This window comes from Megascapheus bottae, chromosome 12 (assembly GCF_031878675.1).
Source record: "Megascapheus bottae isolate mThoBot1 chromosome 12, mThoBot2.hap1, whole genome shotgun sequence".
Taxonomy (NCBI): domain Eukaryota; kingdom Metazoa; phylum Chordata; class Mammalia; order Rodentia; family Geomyidae; genus Megascapheus; species Megascapheus bottae.
In genome coordinates, this window is record NC_143520.1 from 3,033,620 (window position 1) to 3,055,000 (window position 21,381).

The window sequence follows — 21,381 nt, forward strand, 5'->3', positions numbered from 1 at the left end:
GTTGGTGACTTTAGCACACCACTCTCACCTATGGACAGATGAACAAGGCAAAAACTCAACAGAGAAACCATAGAATTGAACAACTATATAGACCAACTAGATCTAACAGACATCTGCAGAATATTCCACCCAGCAACAACACAATATACATTTTTTCAGCAGCATATGGAACATTTTCCAAAATAGACCACATCTTAGGACATAAAACAAACCTGGACAGATTCAGAAATACTGAAATTGTTCCCTGCCTACCCACAGACCACAAAGGCATCAAATTGGAACTGAACACACATCTCCACCAACGAAAACCCTGTAACTCATGGAGATTGAACAACACATTGTTGAATCACCAATGGGTCATCGAAGAAATCAGAACAGAAATCCAACAGTTTATGAAATTTAAGAATAAGGAGCAAACAAATACCAGCTCCTTTGAGACACGGAAAAGGCAGTACTCAGAGGAAAATTTAAAGCGCTCAGTGCCTACAACAACAAGTTGGAAAAATCGCAAACCAACAAGTTAATGTGTCACCTTAAGCTCCTGGAAAAAGAGCAACAAACCAACCCTAATCCCAGTAGGAGGAAGCAAATTATTAAAATCAAAGCAGAATTAAATGATCTGGAATCCAAAAAAACTATGGAAAGAATCAACAAAACAAGGAGTTAACAAAATTGATAAACCCTTAGCAAATCTTACCAAAAAAAGAAGAGAGCATATCGAAATAAACAAAATTGCAGCCGAAAATGGTAATATCACGACAGAAATTACCAAGATCCACACTATCATGAGGGAATACTTCTAAACCTTTACGCCAACAAATTAGAGAATCTAGAAGAAATGGATAAATTCCTAGCCAATATTAACATACCCACACTGAACCAAGAAGAACTAACCCAACTAAATAGGCCTACTTCAAGCACTGAAATAGAAATGGCAATTAGAGAACTTCCACCTAAGAAAAGCCCAGGGCCAGATGGATTCACAGCTGAATTCTATAAGGTCTTCAAAGCAGAGCTCAACAAAATTGAAAATGAAGTCTCTTTGCCAAACTTATTCTACAAAGCCAGTATAACCCTCATCCCCAAACCAGACAGAGATTCATCAAAGAAAGAGAACTAAAAATCCATTTCTTTGATGAATATTGATGCAAAGCTTCTCAACAAAATACTGGCCAACAGTCTACAACAACTCTCCAAAAAAATTATACACTATGATCAAACAGGATTCATCACAAGGAGGCAAAGCTGGTTCAACATACGCAAATCAATTAGTATAATTCAACACATCAACAGGAGCAAGGACAAAAATCACATGATTGTCTCAATAGATGCAGAAAAGGCATTTGACAAGATCCAACACCACTTTATGTTAAAAGCTCTGGAGAAACTAGGAATCCATGGAACATTCCTCAATATAATAAAGGCTGTGTATGACAAACCCACAGGTAGTATTATACTTAATGAGAAAAAGCTAAAGCCATTCCCTCTAAAATCAGGAATGAGACAAGGATGCCCACTCTCTCCACTCCTCTTTAACATAGCATTAGAATTCCTAGCCAGTGCAATAAGGCAAGAAGCAAGTAAAAAGGGGATCCAAATAGGGAAAGAGGAAGTAAAACTATCCCTCTTTGCAGATGACATGATTCTGTATTTAAAGAATCCTACAGACTTCACTCCCAAGCTCCTTGAGCTGATTCAAAACTTTGGAAAGGTAGCAGGCTATAAAATTAACCCTCAGAAATCAACTGCCTTCCTCTACTCCAACAATGAGAGGAACGAGGCAATAATCAGGAAAGCAACTCCTTTCGCAATAGCCTCAAAGAAAATAAAGTACCTAGGAATTAGCTTAACTAAGAATGTAAAGGACCTTTTTGATGAAAACTTTAAAACCCTGAAAAAGGAAATTAAAGCAGAACTAAGGAAATGGAAAAACCTCCCATGCTCCTGGATTGGAAGAATCAACATCGTGAAAATGACAATCCTGCCAAGGGCTATCTACAAATTCAACACAATACCCATCAATATCCCAATGTCATTCTTTAAAGAAATAGAAGAGGCAATCCAAAATTTCATATGGAATAATAAAAGACCCCATATAGCAAAAACACTACTTAGCAGAAACAATAGCACAGGAAGAATTTCAATACCAAACTCTATTACAAAGCTATAATTATCAAAACAGCTTGGTACTGGCACAAGAACAGGCCTGAACACCAATGGAATAGAACTGAGGACCCAGATATTAAACCACAGATCTATGGTCACCTAATCTTTGACAAGGGAGCCAAAAAAATACAATGGAAGAGAGATAGCCTCTTCAACAAGTTGTGCTGGCAGAACTGGTTAAGCACCTGCGGAAAACTAAAGTTTTGTCACCCTGCACTAGAATTAACTCCAAATGGATCAAAGACCTGGAGGTAAAAGCTGACACACTGAAAACTTTACAAGAAGGAATAGGCGATACACTAGGCCTACTTGGCACAGGTCGAAACTTTCTTAATAAGGACCAAGAATCACAACAAATCAGAGAAAGGCTGGATGAGTGGGACTGCATTAAACTGCAGAGTTTTTGTATGGAAAAGGACATAGCTAGTAAATTAATTAGGAAGCCTACAGAGTGGGAGAAGATCTTCACCAACCAAACAACGGACAAAGGCCTCATATCTAAAATATATCAACAACTCAAAAAATTGAATCACTCCAAAATTAATCTCCAAAGTAACAACCATCCCATTAAAAGATGGGCCAAAGACTTAAATCGAGTCTTCTCTGAAGAAGAAACAAAAATGGCCTATAGACACATGAAGAAATGCTCAACATCTCTGGTCATAAAAGAAATGCAAATCAATACAACGCTAAGATTCCACCTCACTGTAGTTAGAATGGCCAGGGTCAGGAAAACTAATAACAACAGATGCTGGAGGGGATGTGGCCAGGAGGGATCACTACTACACTGTTGATGGGAGTGCAAACCACTATGGAAAGCAGTATGGCAGTGCCTCAAAAGGCTAAACATAGAACTCCCCTATGACCCAGCAACTACTTGGCATTTACCCAACCATCCAGAAACTAGGGCATACTAATTCCACTACCACAACAATGTCCATTGCAGCACTATTCACCATAGCAAAGATATGGAACCAACTTACAAGTCCCTCAGTTGATGAATGGATCAACAAGATGTGGTCTTTGTACACAATGGAATTCTATGCTGCTGTCAGAAAAAAATGGCATTGCCCCATTTGTTAGGAAATGGAAAGACTTAGAAAAAATCATAGTAAGTGAAATAAGCAAGACTCAAAGGAAATTAGGCTCAATGGTTTCCCTCATTTGTCATAAACAGTGGAAACCTTGGGCTCCACGAGCAGAGAATTACAATAGAGCAAAACCTTGATACATAAGGCCATATAGTATGAAGCTAATTGCATGGACCTCTAGGATATTGAAACAAAAGCCATGTAACGAATGATTGTTGTCCTTAATGTACTATGTTATCTCTCATCTCCTTTGCTGTCCCTTGGTTATCTCATATTGTTACAGTATCTCACTTTGTTATCTGATATATTGGATATATTTGTATTTGGTTACTTGAGATTGGATAGCGAAGGGGAGAAAACCAAGATGGGGGTTGGGGGGGAGGGAAATGGGGACCAAGACATGTGAAAGGGTATCAATGTATGTGAATTAATGCACCATCTATCTGGCAAATATCATGTAACCATTTTATTAATTACAATAAAAAATATTAAAAAAACTGAAAATGAAAACAATGTAAATTTCATTTAAATAAATTCAAAATTTTCTTTTCATTGGGCTTTCAATATGAATGGATATATTGCACCAAGGTCATATAATTGAAGTTTATCTGATCATAGGAGTTACATGCAAGAAAGCACCCGAGGCCTCAGATTCGGTGGCACTATATTTAGTACTCAACCCCATCATTACATGTGAGCTGCTAGTCTTAATTGCCTGGCTAATGGCACGTAAGTCTAATAGTATGTATTTTTTCATGATTATGAGTAGTAGTCATTTCTTAGGTAGTGATACTGACTCTATGGTAGGTTTAATGACAACATTAGCTATATAATAATTACCAGGTAAACACATCTTTTTTTAAAAAAAAATAAGCACATTGAACACACTCTAAAAAGTTGCTTACTACATTGGGTTTTAATTGCAGTGGCTCCATTACTGAGATGTTACTTCCAGGAATGCTATGAATATTTCATGTAAAATTAGAATGAGAGCACTCTTTCCACCTTACCTAGAATAATGGGTCTCTTACTGATATCATCACTGTCCTCCTGTTCCATCACTATTCTCCTCCCCCACTGAGCTCTGCCTCTTAAGAAAGATCTTGGCAGTCTAGAGACTTAAGTCAAACTTTTTTATATCAGTATTTTCTCCTTTTCATCTAATAATTCTCCATAGAGCATCTACTTGTATTCATTCTTTATCTGCCTCTACAGGGGTATTTTAGAACAAAGTTTGAGCATGTGTGTTCTGTTAAACTAAGCCTAATTTCCTAAGAGCATTGACAGTACTCAGGAAACTGATTCTGGAGGACGATGGGTTTGAAGTCAGATTGGGCTATAGAGTGACTTACTCAAGTGTTTTTGCATGTGTTGTTGTTGTTTTCTTCACCAAACATGCAACTAAGAAGGTTATTAGTTCAAAGGCAAAAATACCAATATTTTATATAAAATACAAAAAATGGTGCCCATTATTATAAAGCAATTCTTATTATCAGTGCCATCTAATAGACATGTATGAGGAAATTATGTATATTAAGTTGCTTCTATTTTGAGTTCTCATTATGTTTCCGTGTCCGTTTATACTTATTTCTTAAGGTATAAAAGTGGGGTGGAATTATTTGATTTCTCCTCGATTTCTTTTATGAATATAGCGTCAAATTTATTTCATACCTATGAAAGTTATCTTCTGATAAAGAGGTTGATACTAAACACGTTCAGATTTTTCACCAAAGTGAAATACAGAGGGAAGGAGTGGGAAGCTTTTAAGTAGTAAGCAGAAAAAGAAAAAGAAAAAAAAGCATACTAAAAAGAGTAGGTTGCACTTGGAAGAAAGTGCAGAATGTAAATCTCAGAAATGATGAATAGAACTGGTGTAATGAAATTACCATTGTGCAATATAACAGCATGTCAGCAATGACAGACAAATTAATAATGACCTAAGGATCAGGAACACTGAGTCATGATTTTACATGACACGGTCAGAAATAATACAGCAGGTGGAATGTTGTTACATAAGAGGTGTGTGTGTGTGTGTGTGTGTGTGTGTGTGTGTGTGTAAGAGAGAGAGAGAGAGAGAAAGCACGTGTGTGACAATGCACACACATACACACTTTCAAATAATTCACAGGTGCCAGGGTACATTATTTCTATATGTTTTTTTCTAAACAATAAAAAGTGACCAAAAGAAGACCGATAGAATAGAATTATTAAACATACTCTAAAAAGATTTGTGTTGTGATTATTAAGGTCTTCTAATGTAAAACTATTATATGCAGTCCACTCAAATGGCTTATTGAGTAAAGTTGTGTAATAGTAAAGCTTTTGATATGTAATCTAATGTTTGACTTTCAATATAAACGGCAAGGTTGCTAACTTTTCCAATAACTTATTGCAATAACAGGAATAAGACAAAAGGGAATTATTGGCTAAAAAATTATCCACTTTCAAATAAAATAAAGAAAACTGAGCTGCTGTTATTTGGGAACAAACAAAGTTGAAAGAGAAAGAAAGTAGATGACCATTCTGCAGAATGCTGGTTATTACTATTTGACAGGACTTAACTCTTGAAAACTTGCCAAACATTCATATATCTAGTTTTTTTAACCATCTATTTTATTGACACTTTAAAATTGAATGTGAATAATTTCAAAACAGTGAAAGAATAAAATTGGCCATTAAACAAAATACATTCGACATTCCAACTACACTGTAAAATTCAACAAGTCCCCAGATTATCATTGTGCATCTACAGTCACAGATTACCTGCGATGTTTACAGCATCCATGTCTGTACTGAGGCAACGAAGCAACCATTCCTGTCTTTTGTGACGAAGGTTCATTTTTGCTGAGATGGGTGGAGGACTTCATCCTATGTATTGGACTGGAAAGAGCACTTAAAATGTGCCCATACATATTTAATGTAGTGGGTCATGATGATACAGCTGGCTGTGCATCAGCACTTCAGGGTACTTTTCAGTGTGGGGACGAGAATAAATGTTTAGACATAACCGGGTTAGTTGCAATGATCTCTGTTTTTCTGACAAAACCAGGGTCCTACCTAGTTACTTCCTCATTTCAGGTCTCAAATTCTCATGCAGCAGCACGGCAACCAGATAGTCTTCATGACTAAATCTTTCTTCTCTCTAACCACACTAAAATGTGTTAGTTCTATGTTCTTTTCTTTTGGTGGAAGTGACAAAAATGAATTGGATAATCAATAGGAGCAAAACTGCTGATGGATTCAAGGACTTGTTACTCCCTCTAGCATAAAGCCTTTCAGATGGAGTGAACCACATAAAGCTCCTGGAGAAAAGGGGATCTCATCTGGGTCTAGCAGGCAAGAGTATGGAGGGAAGACAACATTTCAACATGTAGTGGTCTGGGCTAACTGGAATACTAATGTAAACTCTTTGCCTTCAATTAACTATGTTTTCATTCAACACAGTTTTTATTATATAGTTCTATATATATTTAGTTTTTCATATATTTAGTATTTTATCATCTATTTTGTTGACACTTTAAACTCTAGTGTGAATAATATATACAATCTGTAGCTATGTATCTATATGTTGACAGTCAAATAAGGAGAAAAAATCATAAGAACCAACTCTAAGAAGAGAATAACGAATGGATTCTTTTTCTGTTTAGCTGATTAGAAAATATATCTAGCCCTCACAACTCTTGCTAGGCACCAGTGTCTCATGACTATAACCCTAGCTACATAAGAACCTGAAATCTGAGGATCATGGTTCAAAACCAGTTCAGGCAGGAAAGTTTATAAGGCTGTTATCTCCAACTAACCACCAAGAAAAGCCAGAAGTAGAGCTGTGTCTCAAGAGGTAGTGCACTAGTCTTGAGCACAAAAGCTCAAGGGTAGCTCTCAGGCCCTGAGTTCAAGACCCAGAACTGACACACATATATAAAAATTCTATTATTAACAACTCTTAAAAAGTTCTTTTTACTTTTCAAAAAAACACAAAATGAAGTATAAAATTACTACTCTTTATTTCTTTTTTTTTTTTGCCAGTCCTGGGCTTGAGCTCAGGGCCTGAGTACTGTCCTTGAACTTTCTCAAGGCTAGAGCTCTACCACTTGAGCCTCAGCACCACTTCTGGCTTTTTTCTATGTATGTGGTACCGAGGAATCGAACCCGGGTCTTCATGCATGCTAGGCAAGCACTTTAACCAGTAGGCCAAACTCCCGGCCCCTACTCTTTATTTCTTGATTAGTTCACACTGAAATTGTGCTTTAGATATTCTGTAAGTAAAAGGCACCTTTGTAATTTAAAAAATTACCACTTCAAAATGAACTCACATTGAAAAAAAGAAAAAAGTACATTCTGAAATAACACATCAAACAGAATCTCACATTGTTGAGGTACAATGAAGAACTTGCTTATATTTACTTCTAAATGATGACAGAAATAGAATAGCAAGAGTCTCTATAATGTCATATGTTTCTAGAAAGAAGAACATTATTCATGTGCTGGAAAGTGCATTGACCTTGAACAGACATGTTTAAATTCCAAAGGTGTTGATTTCTTAGCTTCTTGACCTTGAGCAGTTTACCTGTCTTCTATAAAATGGATGTTAATTTATCTCACAGAGCTCTTGAAGAGATGTATTATAGGACAAAATGATTTGCAAACCATAAAACTACTGAGAATAAGATACATTTCCATTTAAACTTGACTTTGCGTTTATATGATTAGTTTTTAGATCATTTTACTTGTGGCTTAGTCTGTAATAGTATATAGGAATGGAACAGCTTGGTTTTTCCTTGTTTCTAATGATGGCTGTGACTATAGATCTAAGCTAAAAATGTTTGCAGTCACCTCCAGGCACTTACATGAAAATAGTATTCTTTATTGACTGAGAGAAATAGGCTGTTGGCCAAGTAAAATGACCTGTGTTCTAATCTGAGCTTGAACCAGTTGGACTCAGTCATTCCTGCAGTTTTAGTTCACTGAAATTTGATGGTAAGTGTGTATTTGGCATCATTCCTTGGAAACATTCTGATCATCCAGGGCAACTGGGCGAGGCTTAGAAGCCATGATGACTGAGTGGAGGAAATCCTTTTGGGAACCAAATCCAGTCTGAACCTGTCACAAGAGGACCTGAAGCCCTTGGACTGTCTTCATTTATCTTCATTTTTGTCCAGTCTCAAGTTTAGTGCAGTTGTGAACAACTTCTGTGTTAACGTTTCTACAGACTACAAAGGAAATGAGTGACATGTTTAAAAAAAGAAATGGGAATATCTAGATGTTGGTGAAATATATCAGGTCTTCATTATCACAGCTAATTAAAAGATAGCACAGGTAAATTATAAGCCATGAATTAGAGATCATGACAAATCAATTAAGAAAAGTAAAGCTGCCACGGTCAACCACCTGTTATATAATTATGTGTACAGAGACTTGCATATGAACCAAGGCTAGCAGAGAAGCACAAGCATCATCAGTGTTGCTACGCAACACCCCTGGGGTTCCAGCAGCATAATATTTGAGTTACCATCATTTGTACATCACTCAGGAGAACACCCAGATTCAGGGACTCATAATCCTACCGTGCTTTAAACCAATGCTCACTGGCCCTAGGCCAAAGGCTCTCAGCACCACACAAAACCACAGCCAATATCAAAGATGTGGAAAACTAGCTTGGAAGTTACTGTGTGATCTTCAACACTTAAAGTATAAGTATATACTGTGAAAAACTATAAAGAAAATCTGGAGAAATGGTTCTACTCATACAATAGAAATAGCTGAAAAGAATTGATAGATTTGCAGACGAAGGAGAGATTGAAGACTTGGTGATGATTCCAGGGTTGTGAGCTTTTACAATTAAAAGAAATACAACTAAAATAAAATTAAAAGAAATTATAATTTTCAGAAATACTTGGAGTTGGGAAGTTATTTTCAAAGATAAATGACAGGCAGGCATGGAAGTCCAAGTCGGTAATCCCAGCACATGGAAGGCTAAGGCAAAAGTGTTCCTAGCTCAAAGACATCATTGGCTACCTACAGAGAGCTTGTCATCATTTAAAAATAAAAGATATGATGTTAGTTAGACATTGACTTTCAGGTAAGAGCTGTATCATCTGCACAATCTATGTTGAAAAATCATTAAAATCATATGAAACCTATTTAAGCCTGAATTACAATGTTAAAGCCATATTCACATATATGTAAGTGTATTTCGGTGGAAGATGGTGGCAGTTCAGTAATTCTCTTATTTTTTAAAGACGAACAAATGGATAATATTATTTTAATTTATGATAGTAATGTTAATGTTTTTGCCCAAAACTTTCCAAGCATTACGATTAACATTTAATCTGCTCCTTTTCAATTCAGGCTTAAAACTATTTCCATTAAAATTTGAATTTACAAAGCTTTTTTGGCAACCAATTGATTTTTTCCATATATTTTTATTGTAAATAATAGAAGGGTTGCATTGTATTCACCAGATAGAAGGTGCATTACTTCACTAACGTTGATCCCCTTTCTCATGTCTTGGTCCCCATTTCCTCCCTCCCACCTCCACCCCTCATCTTGTTTACCCCCTTCCCTATCTGACTTCAAATAACCAAATACACATATAGACAATATATCAGATAATAAGGTGAAATACTGTAACAATATGAGATAACCAAGGGATAGCAAAAGAGATGAGAGATAACATAGTACATTAAGGACAACAATCACTCATTATATGGCCTTTCTTTCTATATCCTGGAGGTCCTTTCATTTAGCGTCAGACCATATGGCCTTATGTATCTAGGTTTTGTTCTATTGTAAATCTCTGCTAGGGGAACCCAAGGTTTCTACTGATTATGACAAATGAGGGAAAGCATTGAGACTATGTTCCTTTGAATTTACAAAGCTTTTTTTAGATAAATTGATCAGGTCTTGGCATTTTTGGAAGTCACGTCATTTTGTAGACGTGAATTTTATTATATGGATAAAGAATCTGTATACTTATTTTTTATCGTATGACTTTTGTCTGCATGTGAATGTATGCTTGTTTATGTAGATATCTGTGTCTTATTTTTAAAGTAATCCATTCATCAACAGGAACAAAAGCATAAAATATTCTCATTGAAGCAACTATTCTAAAAATTGGATTAAAATTAACTTCTCTTATTCTTCAATTGTGTGTACTTAGTTCTAATTACATGTGAACCAAATGTACTTACATGCAGAGTGTGATATTTGAAGTGTTTCCATAATGATGAGAAACTGCTGCCCTTGGAGGAATAAAGGTAAAAAGAAAGGTACAAAATTGACTGCTTTAACTCATATAATATATTTTTCCCTGAGGATTATTTACAAGGGCATACTGTTTTTATACTATAACCACCCAGACTAAGGTATTTCCGTCTGATGATACAGATTTTAGCAATTGATTTTCCACTTTTGTTGAGTATCCTAGTTGTCACTGTATCAAAGTACTCTAACGGATACGTGGTCATTTAACTAAACTTACAGCACAGAGATGTATATATGATACTTCCTAAAGTTCTGGGACCCTCTCACGTATTGGGGGAGACTCATAGGGCCATAGCATGGAGAAGGTAGGTGCAGCACACAGGTGAGGGTGAACATGTTTCCTGAGGTCCTGGGCATTTATTTATGTTTGACAACTAGTAGCAATAGAAGTAAGGTTTTGGTAGTATGGAAATTGATTTGGAGTCGTATTTTTAGCATCTCTAAAATCTTAAGAGTCCTCTATATCTTATTTTTCTCTTGTTTTCTTTTAGACTTGTATGTTTAGCTTGAAAGGCTTGAATACAATTTGTATTTTTCAAGTAGTCTACAGCCCCAACCATAACCTGTTGTTGTAATTAAACCCCAGGCTCTCATCCCTATCATCTTGCTGAACAAATTTTAGTGTAAGATCCTGGTTAAGTTTGGCTACTATGTTGTGCTGTAATTACTGGAAGAGGGTCAAATCAGTATTTGGTGGAAGTCGTACATAGAGAATGGCGGGACAAAGGAAAGAAAATCTCAATGCTTGAAGATTTGCTTCTGAATAATTCCATACTAAAGGAACTTGGAAATCATATATCTTAGTAATTACATTGCTTGGCTAGAATTCTTCTCCTGGAGGTCATCTAACATACTGTTTTATCAAATATAACCATCAACCAGAAGCAATTAGAATAGATCCTAAATTTGAAAACTGGATGTGTAGTTTAAGTTTCAAAAACAACTGGTAGGAATTCCATCTGGGTCTACTATGCAGACATAAAAAATATACAGCTAGGGCTGGGAGTTTGGCCTAGTGGTTAAAGTGCTTGCCTACCATGCACGAAGACCCGGGTTCGATTCCTTGGTACCACATACATAGAAAAAGCCGGAAGTGGTGCTGAGGCTCAAGTGGTAGAGTTCTAGCCTTGAGAAAACCCAAGGACAGTGCTCAGGCCCTGAGCTCAAGCCCAGGACTGGCAAAAAAAATTATACAGCTATCAGGAACAGGCATCTTGTGCCTATAATCTTAGCTATAGAGGAAACTGAGATTTGAGGAATTAAGTTTGGAGCTAGTCCAGGGAAGACAAATCTGAGAGAGGGAGAGCTTCATCTCTAGTTAACCAGCAGCAACCTAGTGCTGGAAGTTTGGCTCAAGTGATAGAAATCTCAGAAACCCAAGTAAAAATGTTGACCCTCAATTTAAATTCCAAAGCCAGCACAGGAAAAAAAAGCACACTAATTTTTATTCAAAGGATTCAGCATTGTTTCAACTGACCATAGCCTATATTTGGTGAAATATAGTAATGTTGGGGAAAATATAAGCCATTTGGAGCCACATGTCCCCCATTTCCTCATCTACCAAGTCTTTAGAGGACAGCTTTTCCCCTAGGGTGACTTGGACAGGAAGGAGCCATTAAAGATTCATATCCTGGTCTCAGCAGTGCTCTTCCGTCTCTTCCAAATAGTGCTTGCCATTTACTATGCATCAGCTGTGTAGGGTGGTAGACATTACTTTTAACAAAGTGAAGCAAACTTTATATTTTGCCATTTGTATATTTCTATTTTGTTACCTATCATTAGTTTCACTCAAAATAGATTATGACAGGCTTGACAGAGTGGCTCGTGTCTATAATCCTAGATACTCACTGGGAAAAGGTCAAGAGGATCATAGTTTGAGGCCATCTAGGAAAAAAATTACAAGCTCATCTCCCAATCAACAACAACAACAACAACAAAAAGCCTGGTGCTGCAGTGTGTACCAGTGATGCCAGCTATGCAGAAAATATAAACAGGAGGATTCCAGTCCACACTGACCTGGAAATAAATGGAGACCCTATTTAAAAAAAACAACAACAACAAAAAGAAAAGGAGCTAGTTGTGTAGCCTGGTGGTAGAGTGCTCACCTAGGATGCATGAAGCCCTGGTTTGATACCTTGGTACCACATACTCAGAAAAAGTAAGAAGTGCTTCTGTGGCTCACGTGGCAAAGTACTAACCTTGAGCAAAAGGTGTCCAAAAACAGTGTCCAAGCCCTGCGTTCAAGCCCCAGGACTAGCAGAGTAAAGAAGAAAGAAAAAAAAAGTAAAATTGGCTGAGGGTGGGGCTTACGTGCCTACCTAGCAAGCACAAGGCCCCGAGTTTAAACCCCAATACCGCAAGAACTCCCCAAAGTAGAAATAAACAATAAGCATGTCTCTTGTAAGTTTCTCCATAAGTAGAGGGGACTCACTATTTTAAAACTTAGGATAGTACATATTACTGTGCCAAAAGTAAAAAGTCTGACAGGAAAGATTTGAACTTGAGGATTTAAGAAGAATCAGTTTATATTGAACTGCTCACCATCATTAAACCCCAACTCTATTAGTTCTATGGAATGTGTAGCAAACACTCAGCTATGACCCACATCCTTAAAAAAATAAAGCCAAAACATCAAAAGAAGCCATGCAAATGCATCATAGATAATATGCATGATAGAGCCACTTTGCCTTAGCTGGAGCTAATTCTAACATGGTTTCAGCACCCTGAGCTTGTATTATTATGTTTGTTTCCTGGTTTATCCAGCCACAGCATCTCGTATTATTTAGACCACAAATTTCTAGAGGATTAGAGGAATAAAGACTCAGTAACTATTTAGTGGACTGAACTGAGTATAGAGTATAATCCAATAAATAGTTTTAAGACTAGAAGGTGGGAGGAAAACATTGAAATAACAGTCAAAGCATCAGATGAGTCAAAGGAAGTTTTTGAGACTTAAAAATGAACATTTTGCTGCCATTAATATAAGAGAAATTGGTAGAAAAGATGGAATCTGATTTATGAAATGATTCAGCCAAGACTAAGTCTAAAGAGTTGGCATCAGGAGAATCACTTCATAGGACCAAAGAAAGGAAGGTCAGTCGGCACACAACACGGGGATGGTGTGCGGAAGGAAGAGAGAACAAATGGAGTGGAAAGAACACGGAGCCAGCGGAGTGTGGATAGATGTCAATGCTCTCAACCACGTCTTTCAACGCGCCATTAAATTCCAAATTCCATTGCCACAAGTATGCCAATTGCTGGAAATCACTTTATATAACTTTATACACATTCGTAATGTGCTTATTTTACAAGAAAATTTTATATTCCATAAAAATTATATGTGTAAAACAAGACATACAGAGCTGAACTGATACAATACTATAGTGTATATATATACACTATGGTGTATATATGAATATATAGATATAAGTTGCACAACTGTATATGCTTCTGATGAATTTCTAACCAAGCACTCCTGTCTATCAGTGCACAAAACACAGACGAGACAGGGCTATCTTCTAAGAAAGAATGTTGCTTTTAGGAGAACTGAAACTTTCTCAGCAGGGATATATTGAGACAGAGGGATTCTAGATCTCTCTGTTTCATTATCTACTTTTGTTTTGATACTGTGGACAGATTTTCTCTATTGAAACTATTGAAAGAAAGAAACTGAGTCCAGAGGGGCTAACTACACTCTCAATGTTTAACCATTGGCAAACAACGAAGATGAGAATCAACTGATTAGAAGTGAATTGGCCCAATTGTCATTCTCCATATTTTACTAATTTACTCATTTTAAAAAGTCATAGCAAATGTGAGTGATATGTGCTATTATTCAAGATAAAAGTCATCATCTTTCTAAGGGAGAAATAATTTAATTGTATTTTCATTCCTTTCATTTTTATTTACTTCAATTGAAGATTATACTAGTCTCTTGAACACTAATGCCATGGCACAATTTTGCATTACTGAAAAAGGGAGCTTCCTCTCTAACTCATTTATTTCAACTGATTGGATGGTCTGGCTGCACAAAATGAATAATTACACAAAAATAAGTCCATCCCTTGTGCTGTAAATTAATTGCTGAGAGCCAAATGAGTCACTTGTCTTTAAATCATTTGACATAATTTGGCATCCAAATTATGCTTATAAAAATATGCTCAGAAACAAAAATATGCATTTCTTACAATCCTTTAGGAAATTTTATCAAGTGATTCTTCAATAGTCTTCTTTGTTTTGCATTATAATAAACTAATAAAGAGGCAAAAAATGGTAGGTGCTCAGCCAGGGTCATGGATCAGAATACATTAACACCACATTCCTAAAGAAGGTGAAATAACTTAGAAGAAAGCATAATTGTATGGTCTGTGGTTCAGAATAGCCTTCATTTGAATATATTTGATTGGAAGTCCCTAGAGGTGGTGGGTAACTGCAAATTTGAGTTTGTTGATCTCTTCACCGGCCCTTCAGAATGCTTGGGGAAAACATCTCTGTAATCCCTAGAATTTGCTGTCAACTAGCTGGTGCCTTCTGACCGTAAAGCACGCATTTGTAAATATGAAAAGAGCTCATTCATGTGAATGTCCTAACAGTACATTTAAATATCCACTATAGCACCTTGCTGAAGACCCTGCAAAGGCTCCCATTATTTCTTAATAAGGAGATTCATGACAAACGATCTGGAGTTCCTTTAGCTATGAATTTAGTGTTATTTTCTGTCATCTGATATCTCAGGGTTATAAGCAAGAGCCTTCAAAATTTTATTTGTTATCTTACTTGGGGTTCAGAAATGCTTACCTTCTGTAGACAGTCATATGCTACACACAGAACGCACTGTGTGATTTGTTTTTCAGTTTGATAAACCACATGCTCAAGCTGCTAGAAATCCTAGTTGTCTTGAGTGACTAGACTTATTCTAAGTTTGGTAAGAAACAACACTTTTCTCCCATGTCTCAGATCTCAGATTTCCGATGTCATTTGTTTCAGATTAAATAATGTCGCCTATCTCATATTCAATAATATTTGGGATCCTGAGACATTCGAAGACTACAAGACTCAGAAAGCTAGCATCCCTGAAATTTGGCCATGATAATGTGATCAATAAACATCCCTTCTAATCATTTTACATTATGTTTCTGCTTGGTTTTAGAAGTACAATAAGCTTTTAGATGACGACAAAACTCCTGGGTACTTACTCAAATCTTCACTTAGCTCTTATAGTTCACTCATGTTTAATAGGCTTCAGATCCATTAAATATAATTGTAACCATACTGCTTCTGCTTATCAGTAAGTGGAAAAGAATGGATGCCACAAACTTTAATATTCTGAAGGTCTGGCTAGGATAGTGTTTTACTGGAAGACTGTGTCCAGCTCTGGTGCCAAATGAGAGAGATTGGGGAGAATTTGGACAGAGTTCATTGACTTCTCAGAATCCTCAACACAGAAAAGAAAATAATAAAAGAAATTCCTTGGTGTATTTTAAATAGGTGAGAATGTAACCTTTCACTGAAGAGAATGCAGCATTGTATAAAGTGGTGAACTTACCCTAAAGTTTGGCTGAAGAAACTGTATATTCTCACACCTGAAATTATCAATCCTGAAACTAAAACTGGACATAATTAGAGATTCTTCTCTCAGACATAAAACAGAACAAGTTTCTGGAATGTGAATTGGATTGTCTTCCAGGAATATGTGTGTTGGGATGAAGTGTTTTCTAAAGTTCTTTACTATGTCTATATTTCTAATATTGTGTGTTAATAAGCTTTCTGTTGCTGGGGCATAATGCCAAAATGAACATCTTTTCCAGAAGGTATAATTTTATTTTTGTCTCATAACCTCAGAAAGTTCAGCCTAACTGTTTTGGGCTGACAGCAAGGAAAAACATCCTAGCAGGGCGTATATTAAAGTTTCTCACCACCAGGCATCCAAGGAGCAAAGAGAGGTAAAGATTACAAGATTTCTTCCAAGGACATATTCCCCACAACCTATCTTCCTTCCTCTAGACCTTCACCTCTTAAAGCTCTCAAGAGCTCACAATCTAAACCATAACAGTGATAGTCAGATATACAGTATCATCACAAGTCCACTTAGAAAAAAGTAATGTTCAAGTACATCCACAAGTATGATGGAAGAAGCTTTGGCATTTATTACTGCATAGAGAGGGCACTTATGTATAGGCTCCCCTTATAAAATTATAAGGACCGCATCAGCTAAATACAAATAATAGAAGAAGAGTGAAAGCTAACAGAAAGTAGTACAGAGACAATGCTATGCTGTGGTAGAACATCAGAGAGATTATCTCAGATACATAAACCCAGTCAGAAGAGGAAATGAGAATGTGGGAAAGTATTGGATTAATAATGTCAAAAAATCCTTTGAAAAGATGATATATATCTATGCTGATTTCCTAAAGTCAGATTTCAAGCCTCTAGGACCTTGTTACCGATGACTATCTAGAGGTATTACTAGAAGCAAATACTTTTGTTCCTCCTCTTCTACCACACACAAGCCGTTGCAATCAGTTTTCCCCATTTTCCACTATTTTGAGTTAAACTGAAATAGTAATTTATGACAGAGGGTGAAAGATCTGTATCTATTTCTACAGTTGGGAATTCTAGGTCATCCATTAGTAAGGAACTATCGGGATGTATTTGCCTCGGGGCAGTTGTTAAAACCCAGTCCTTGTATTTTCCCCTGTATCAAATGAATCACCTGCCTGGCTTATTTGTTGAAATAGGGTCTCATTAATGCCTTGCTGAGGCTGATCTTAACCTTGATCCTCTTGATCCAGTGGGAGGTTTTTATGTCCCTGGAACCTAACCAATCATATGTTGATGTCACCTCTGAGTTTAGAAGAGCAGAGATGAACCACCAAACAAAACAATCTGAAATCACATTCCAATTAAAATATTTTTCTTTCTTGTTTTCTCCCCATTAAAGAAAATGATTATATAACATCTACCTAAATCTAAACTATCTAAATTTAAAAAGAAAGGATTTTTTTACTTTCATAAATGAATATTTCTACAAACTTATGAGTTTTTTTTTAAAAAAGAGTTAACAATCTCTTAAGACTTAACTGTATAAAATCCTTAGATCATTAAACTGTGAGTAGAAAGAATGGGCAATATAATCTTAGTTTTATAGATGATAAAGAAAAGCTGATGCGTGGTCGGGAGTTTGGCCTAGTGGTAGAGTGCTTGCCTAGCATGCATGAAGACCAGGGTTCAATTCCTCGGTACCACATACATAATAAAAAAGCCAGAAGTGGTACTGTGGCTCAAGTGGTAGAGTCCTAGCCTTGAGAAAATTCAGGGACAGTGGTCAGGCCCTGAGCTCATGCTCAGGACTGGCAAAAAAAAAAAAAGAAGAAAGAAATAAAGAAAAGGAGGAAGGAAGAACAAGCTGATGGTTTACCACAGACCATTTGACTAATACGGATCAGAATCCCATGTTTGGTTTTATCTGGTTTCCTTTGTTTACTATTTGTTTGTTTGGGGATTTTTAGAGTTATTTTTATAGCAACCATAGTGGTGGATCATTTTTACTATGAAATCTAGGTTTTGAGGCGTTTTGTTTTCCTAAAAGAATATATCCCTATTCCTAATTCTGCTTCTCACACACTCACACACTGACTCTGATAACACCCACCCCAAGTCCATTGTTCTCTTTGTAAATTATTCTAGTTTCTGTGAAGAAGAATATAGGTGTGGAAAGATGATTATACTAAAATAACTTCTGTGAAAATGCCACTGACTTCCAATTTCTGTCCAATGGTGCTGCTAAACAGAGAGAAGGAGGAGGTCACTTAGGGAATAAGGCAGTGCCATTTGTGACTAGGAAGTATGGTAAATAACAACCAAAAATGGTCTCTCGAAAACACGAATGCTGTCTTCTAGGGAAATGGGGACATTTAAATATCATTCCTCGTCTATTAGACTGAGTGGTGCGGGCAGAGGCTTTATTTCAAGCTGGGTTTGCTTTCTGTGGAAATTATCTCTAAAGAACTGTCACCATGTGCTAGAAGCCAAGGTGACACTGTGTAAAAAGCATGGGCTCTAATATCAGAATTGTGTGAGTTTATCTTTGCAATCTATCATTTCTAGTAAAATAATGCTAGAGAGCTACTTTTCCTTTTCTTACACATGCACCTCCTGTGCAAAATGACATACATTTGGCACTAAACAGCAATAGTTGCTTTTTGGGGATTCAAATGAGATCTAGAGTGCAATTATAGGACTTCACTACGACTGCACAGCAATGACAGCTGCAGAACTTGGAAATCTGCTTTGTGGCAGAGCAAAACACACCTAGAACCCATTCATTCTTTTAATGGAAGAGAAATTCTCTGATGTGGTGCAAATTTTAGCACCAGAAGCTAGACAATGATAGAAAATGGCGATAAAATTACCTTTAAACTGCAATTCAGTGTGCTCACTTTCTTATAGTTGTTTGTAAACTGTAAATCTGTATCATTTGCACCTCTTTTTCAGCTAAAATATGAGTTAATGATTACTAAGTGAGGTGATGCATTAAATGATTTAAAAATAGAAGATAGGACCAAATGTTAATGCCTTGGTATAAACGTTAGGATATTATAATTGCAAGAAAATTATATTACAGGGGCCAGCAGTTTGGCCTAGTGGTAGAGTGCTTGCCTAGCATGCACAAAGACCTGGGTTCAGTTCCTCGCTACCACATACATAGAAAAAAAGCCAGAAATGGTGCTGAGGCCAAAGTGGTAGAGCTCTAGCCTTGAGAAAGTCCAAGGACAGTGCTCAGGCCCTGAGCTCAAGCCCAGGACTGGCAAAAAAAAAATAAAATTATATTACAGGGTAGAATCTGCTTACTTGTTTTACTTGTTGCCCATCAGCTGAAATTTTCCCTATATTTTGGTCCAGTAATGAATAAACTATGAAAATTTTCATTTCTTTTCATATGCTTAATTAGAAAGATTCTGAAAAAAAATTCAATGACCTGGTTAAATGTAATATGTTTTGAACTACTCAAACTTTTTTTCTTTTTTGCTTTCCTCAGAGTGGGAAACATGAAACTTTTAGGCCATGTAAGGCCCCCTGAATCAGAGTCTGGGCCTGAAATTCAATAATCTTCTTCATAGCAACATAAATAGCCATGCCAGCTAACTTGGCATGCCAAATGGGCCTTGCATTAAAAAAAGCAACTTGGTTACAAATTAATGCAATATTTTACATGTATTTCTAAAAGCAGTATTTAAATATAAGATAGAACTCACCCAACTGAGAAACTAAATAATGCCTGTGTATTGAAGATGATAGTTCTCAGCCAGGAAAAATAATGCAATTTCAGTTTTTACAGGAAATGGGAAATAAAACTTGAACAAATGGATGCAACCATTCTGAATGGCTCTCAAATGGGCAGTGCTGAAAATTGATCTGGTTACTTGTCAATCGCATTATTCAGAGATGACATCAGCAGCAAAGCTTTAGCCACTGCTTGCTCTTTTGCCCACTCTATAACATAAATAAAAACCTACTCTGTAAAAATATAAGCTTCAAAGGGGCTGTAATTTGAAACTTGAAACCTAATTAAGAAACATTTTCCCTTCATTAGTAAGCACTGAACCAGATTTCATTTAAAAAATTGCTCGAACTCAGGATAATCAATACTAACAAAATTTTTCACAGCATATCCTATCCAAGGTCTTATTCTATAAGCAAAACAGGCCTTTAGCTATTTTGGGGCTGTATAGTGTTTTATTTCTGATTTTGGTCATGATCCAGTTTATAGATTATCTTGATAGAATATTGCCAACTGAAAATCAAAAATGGAAATATTCTGGCAATGACGTTCTCTTTAATGCTGTTCAAGTAATCATGTTTTGACCCATTCGTATGAAAGACATCATGCCTCTTTACCTGGGGAGTTACTTTCATTGAGAATCACAAGTGATGCTGGTGTAGGTCTTCTTTTCCGGATCTGTGAACAACAAAGGGTCAGCTAATGTCAGTGAGAATCAGACACTGCCCCCAGCTGCTCCACAGCTTGCAAGCTGCCCTTGAAATCTCAGATTCCTAGCATGTGTCATAGTTAATTTAGCAATGTAAGTTTCAAATTTCAATTGATATTAGCATTTTACATTCTATTATGATATTTAGGACAAAATAAAAAAACAGTGAATATAAATCTTATTTCAATACGTTATTTATTTAAAGGCTAAGAGATTTTGGTGGGCTCATTGTTTAAGATTTACAGAAGCATTTTGATTAGAATCTCTTATTTTGAGTATTCTTTTTAAACGTATTCATTTGTATATTTCCAAATATGTGTTCTTCAGGATAGAAGATGATAAAATGTATAAATAACAGCTTATCCAATATAAAAGCAATACTCCTTCAGTAGATAAACACAGTCAAGGTTATCTGTATCTAGCCTGGGTCTGAGTGGGTTTATTCATCCTGACAAAACATCTTAGTGAGCAAGAAGTCTCAGGTTCAATGATGATTATGAAAATGAATCAGAGATTATTTAGATTTAAATTAATGAATAAGATTGATATTCCATAGATTTTTTTCCCCTGGACTCTACCATACTATATATCTGGAACTGTACCACAAATGATCTTTTAAAATGGTTCCATTGCATGAAGTGTCCAAGTAAGTACAATTAATGTATGTTAGTAAAAGGAGAGAAAGAAAAAGAATCTAAAGAAATATGAATATGAAATATAATACAAATGCAAGCCAACATAAGGCACAGGAAAAGAATTTAGTGTCAGAACATATTATTTTTGAGATCTAATTAAATGTTTTAGTCATACATATGCCTAAAAACAATATTGATAACATAATTATTGCTTAAGATACATAAGAAGCATATTTT

At 36.2% G+C, this 21,381-nt stretch overlaps 1 protein-coding gene across 1 annotated transcript in view; it reads right to left on the reverse strand.

The window, feature by feature from the left end:
• Ppp1r1c (protein phosphatase 1 regulatory inhibitor subunit 1C) overlaps positions 1-21,381 on the reverse strand; it is a 98,527-nt gene that overhangs the window by 76,555 nt on the left and 591 nt on the right. Inside the window, exon 2 of the mRNA XM_090343070.1 lies at positions 20,418-20,478. Coding sequence (XP_090199196.1) covers positions 20,418-20,478 — 61 coding nt within the window. The remainder of the gene's footprint in view (positions 1-20,417; positions 20,479-21,381) is intronic.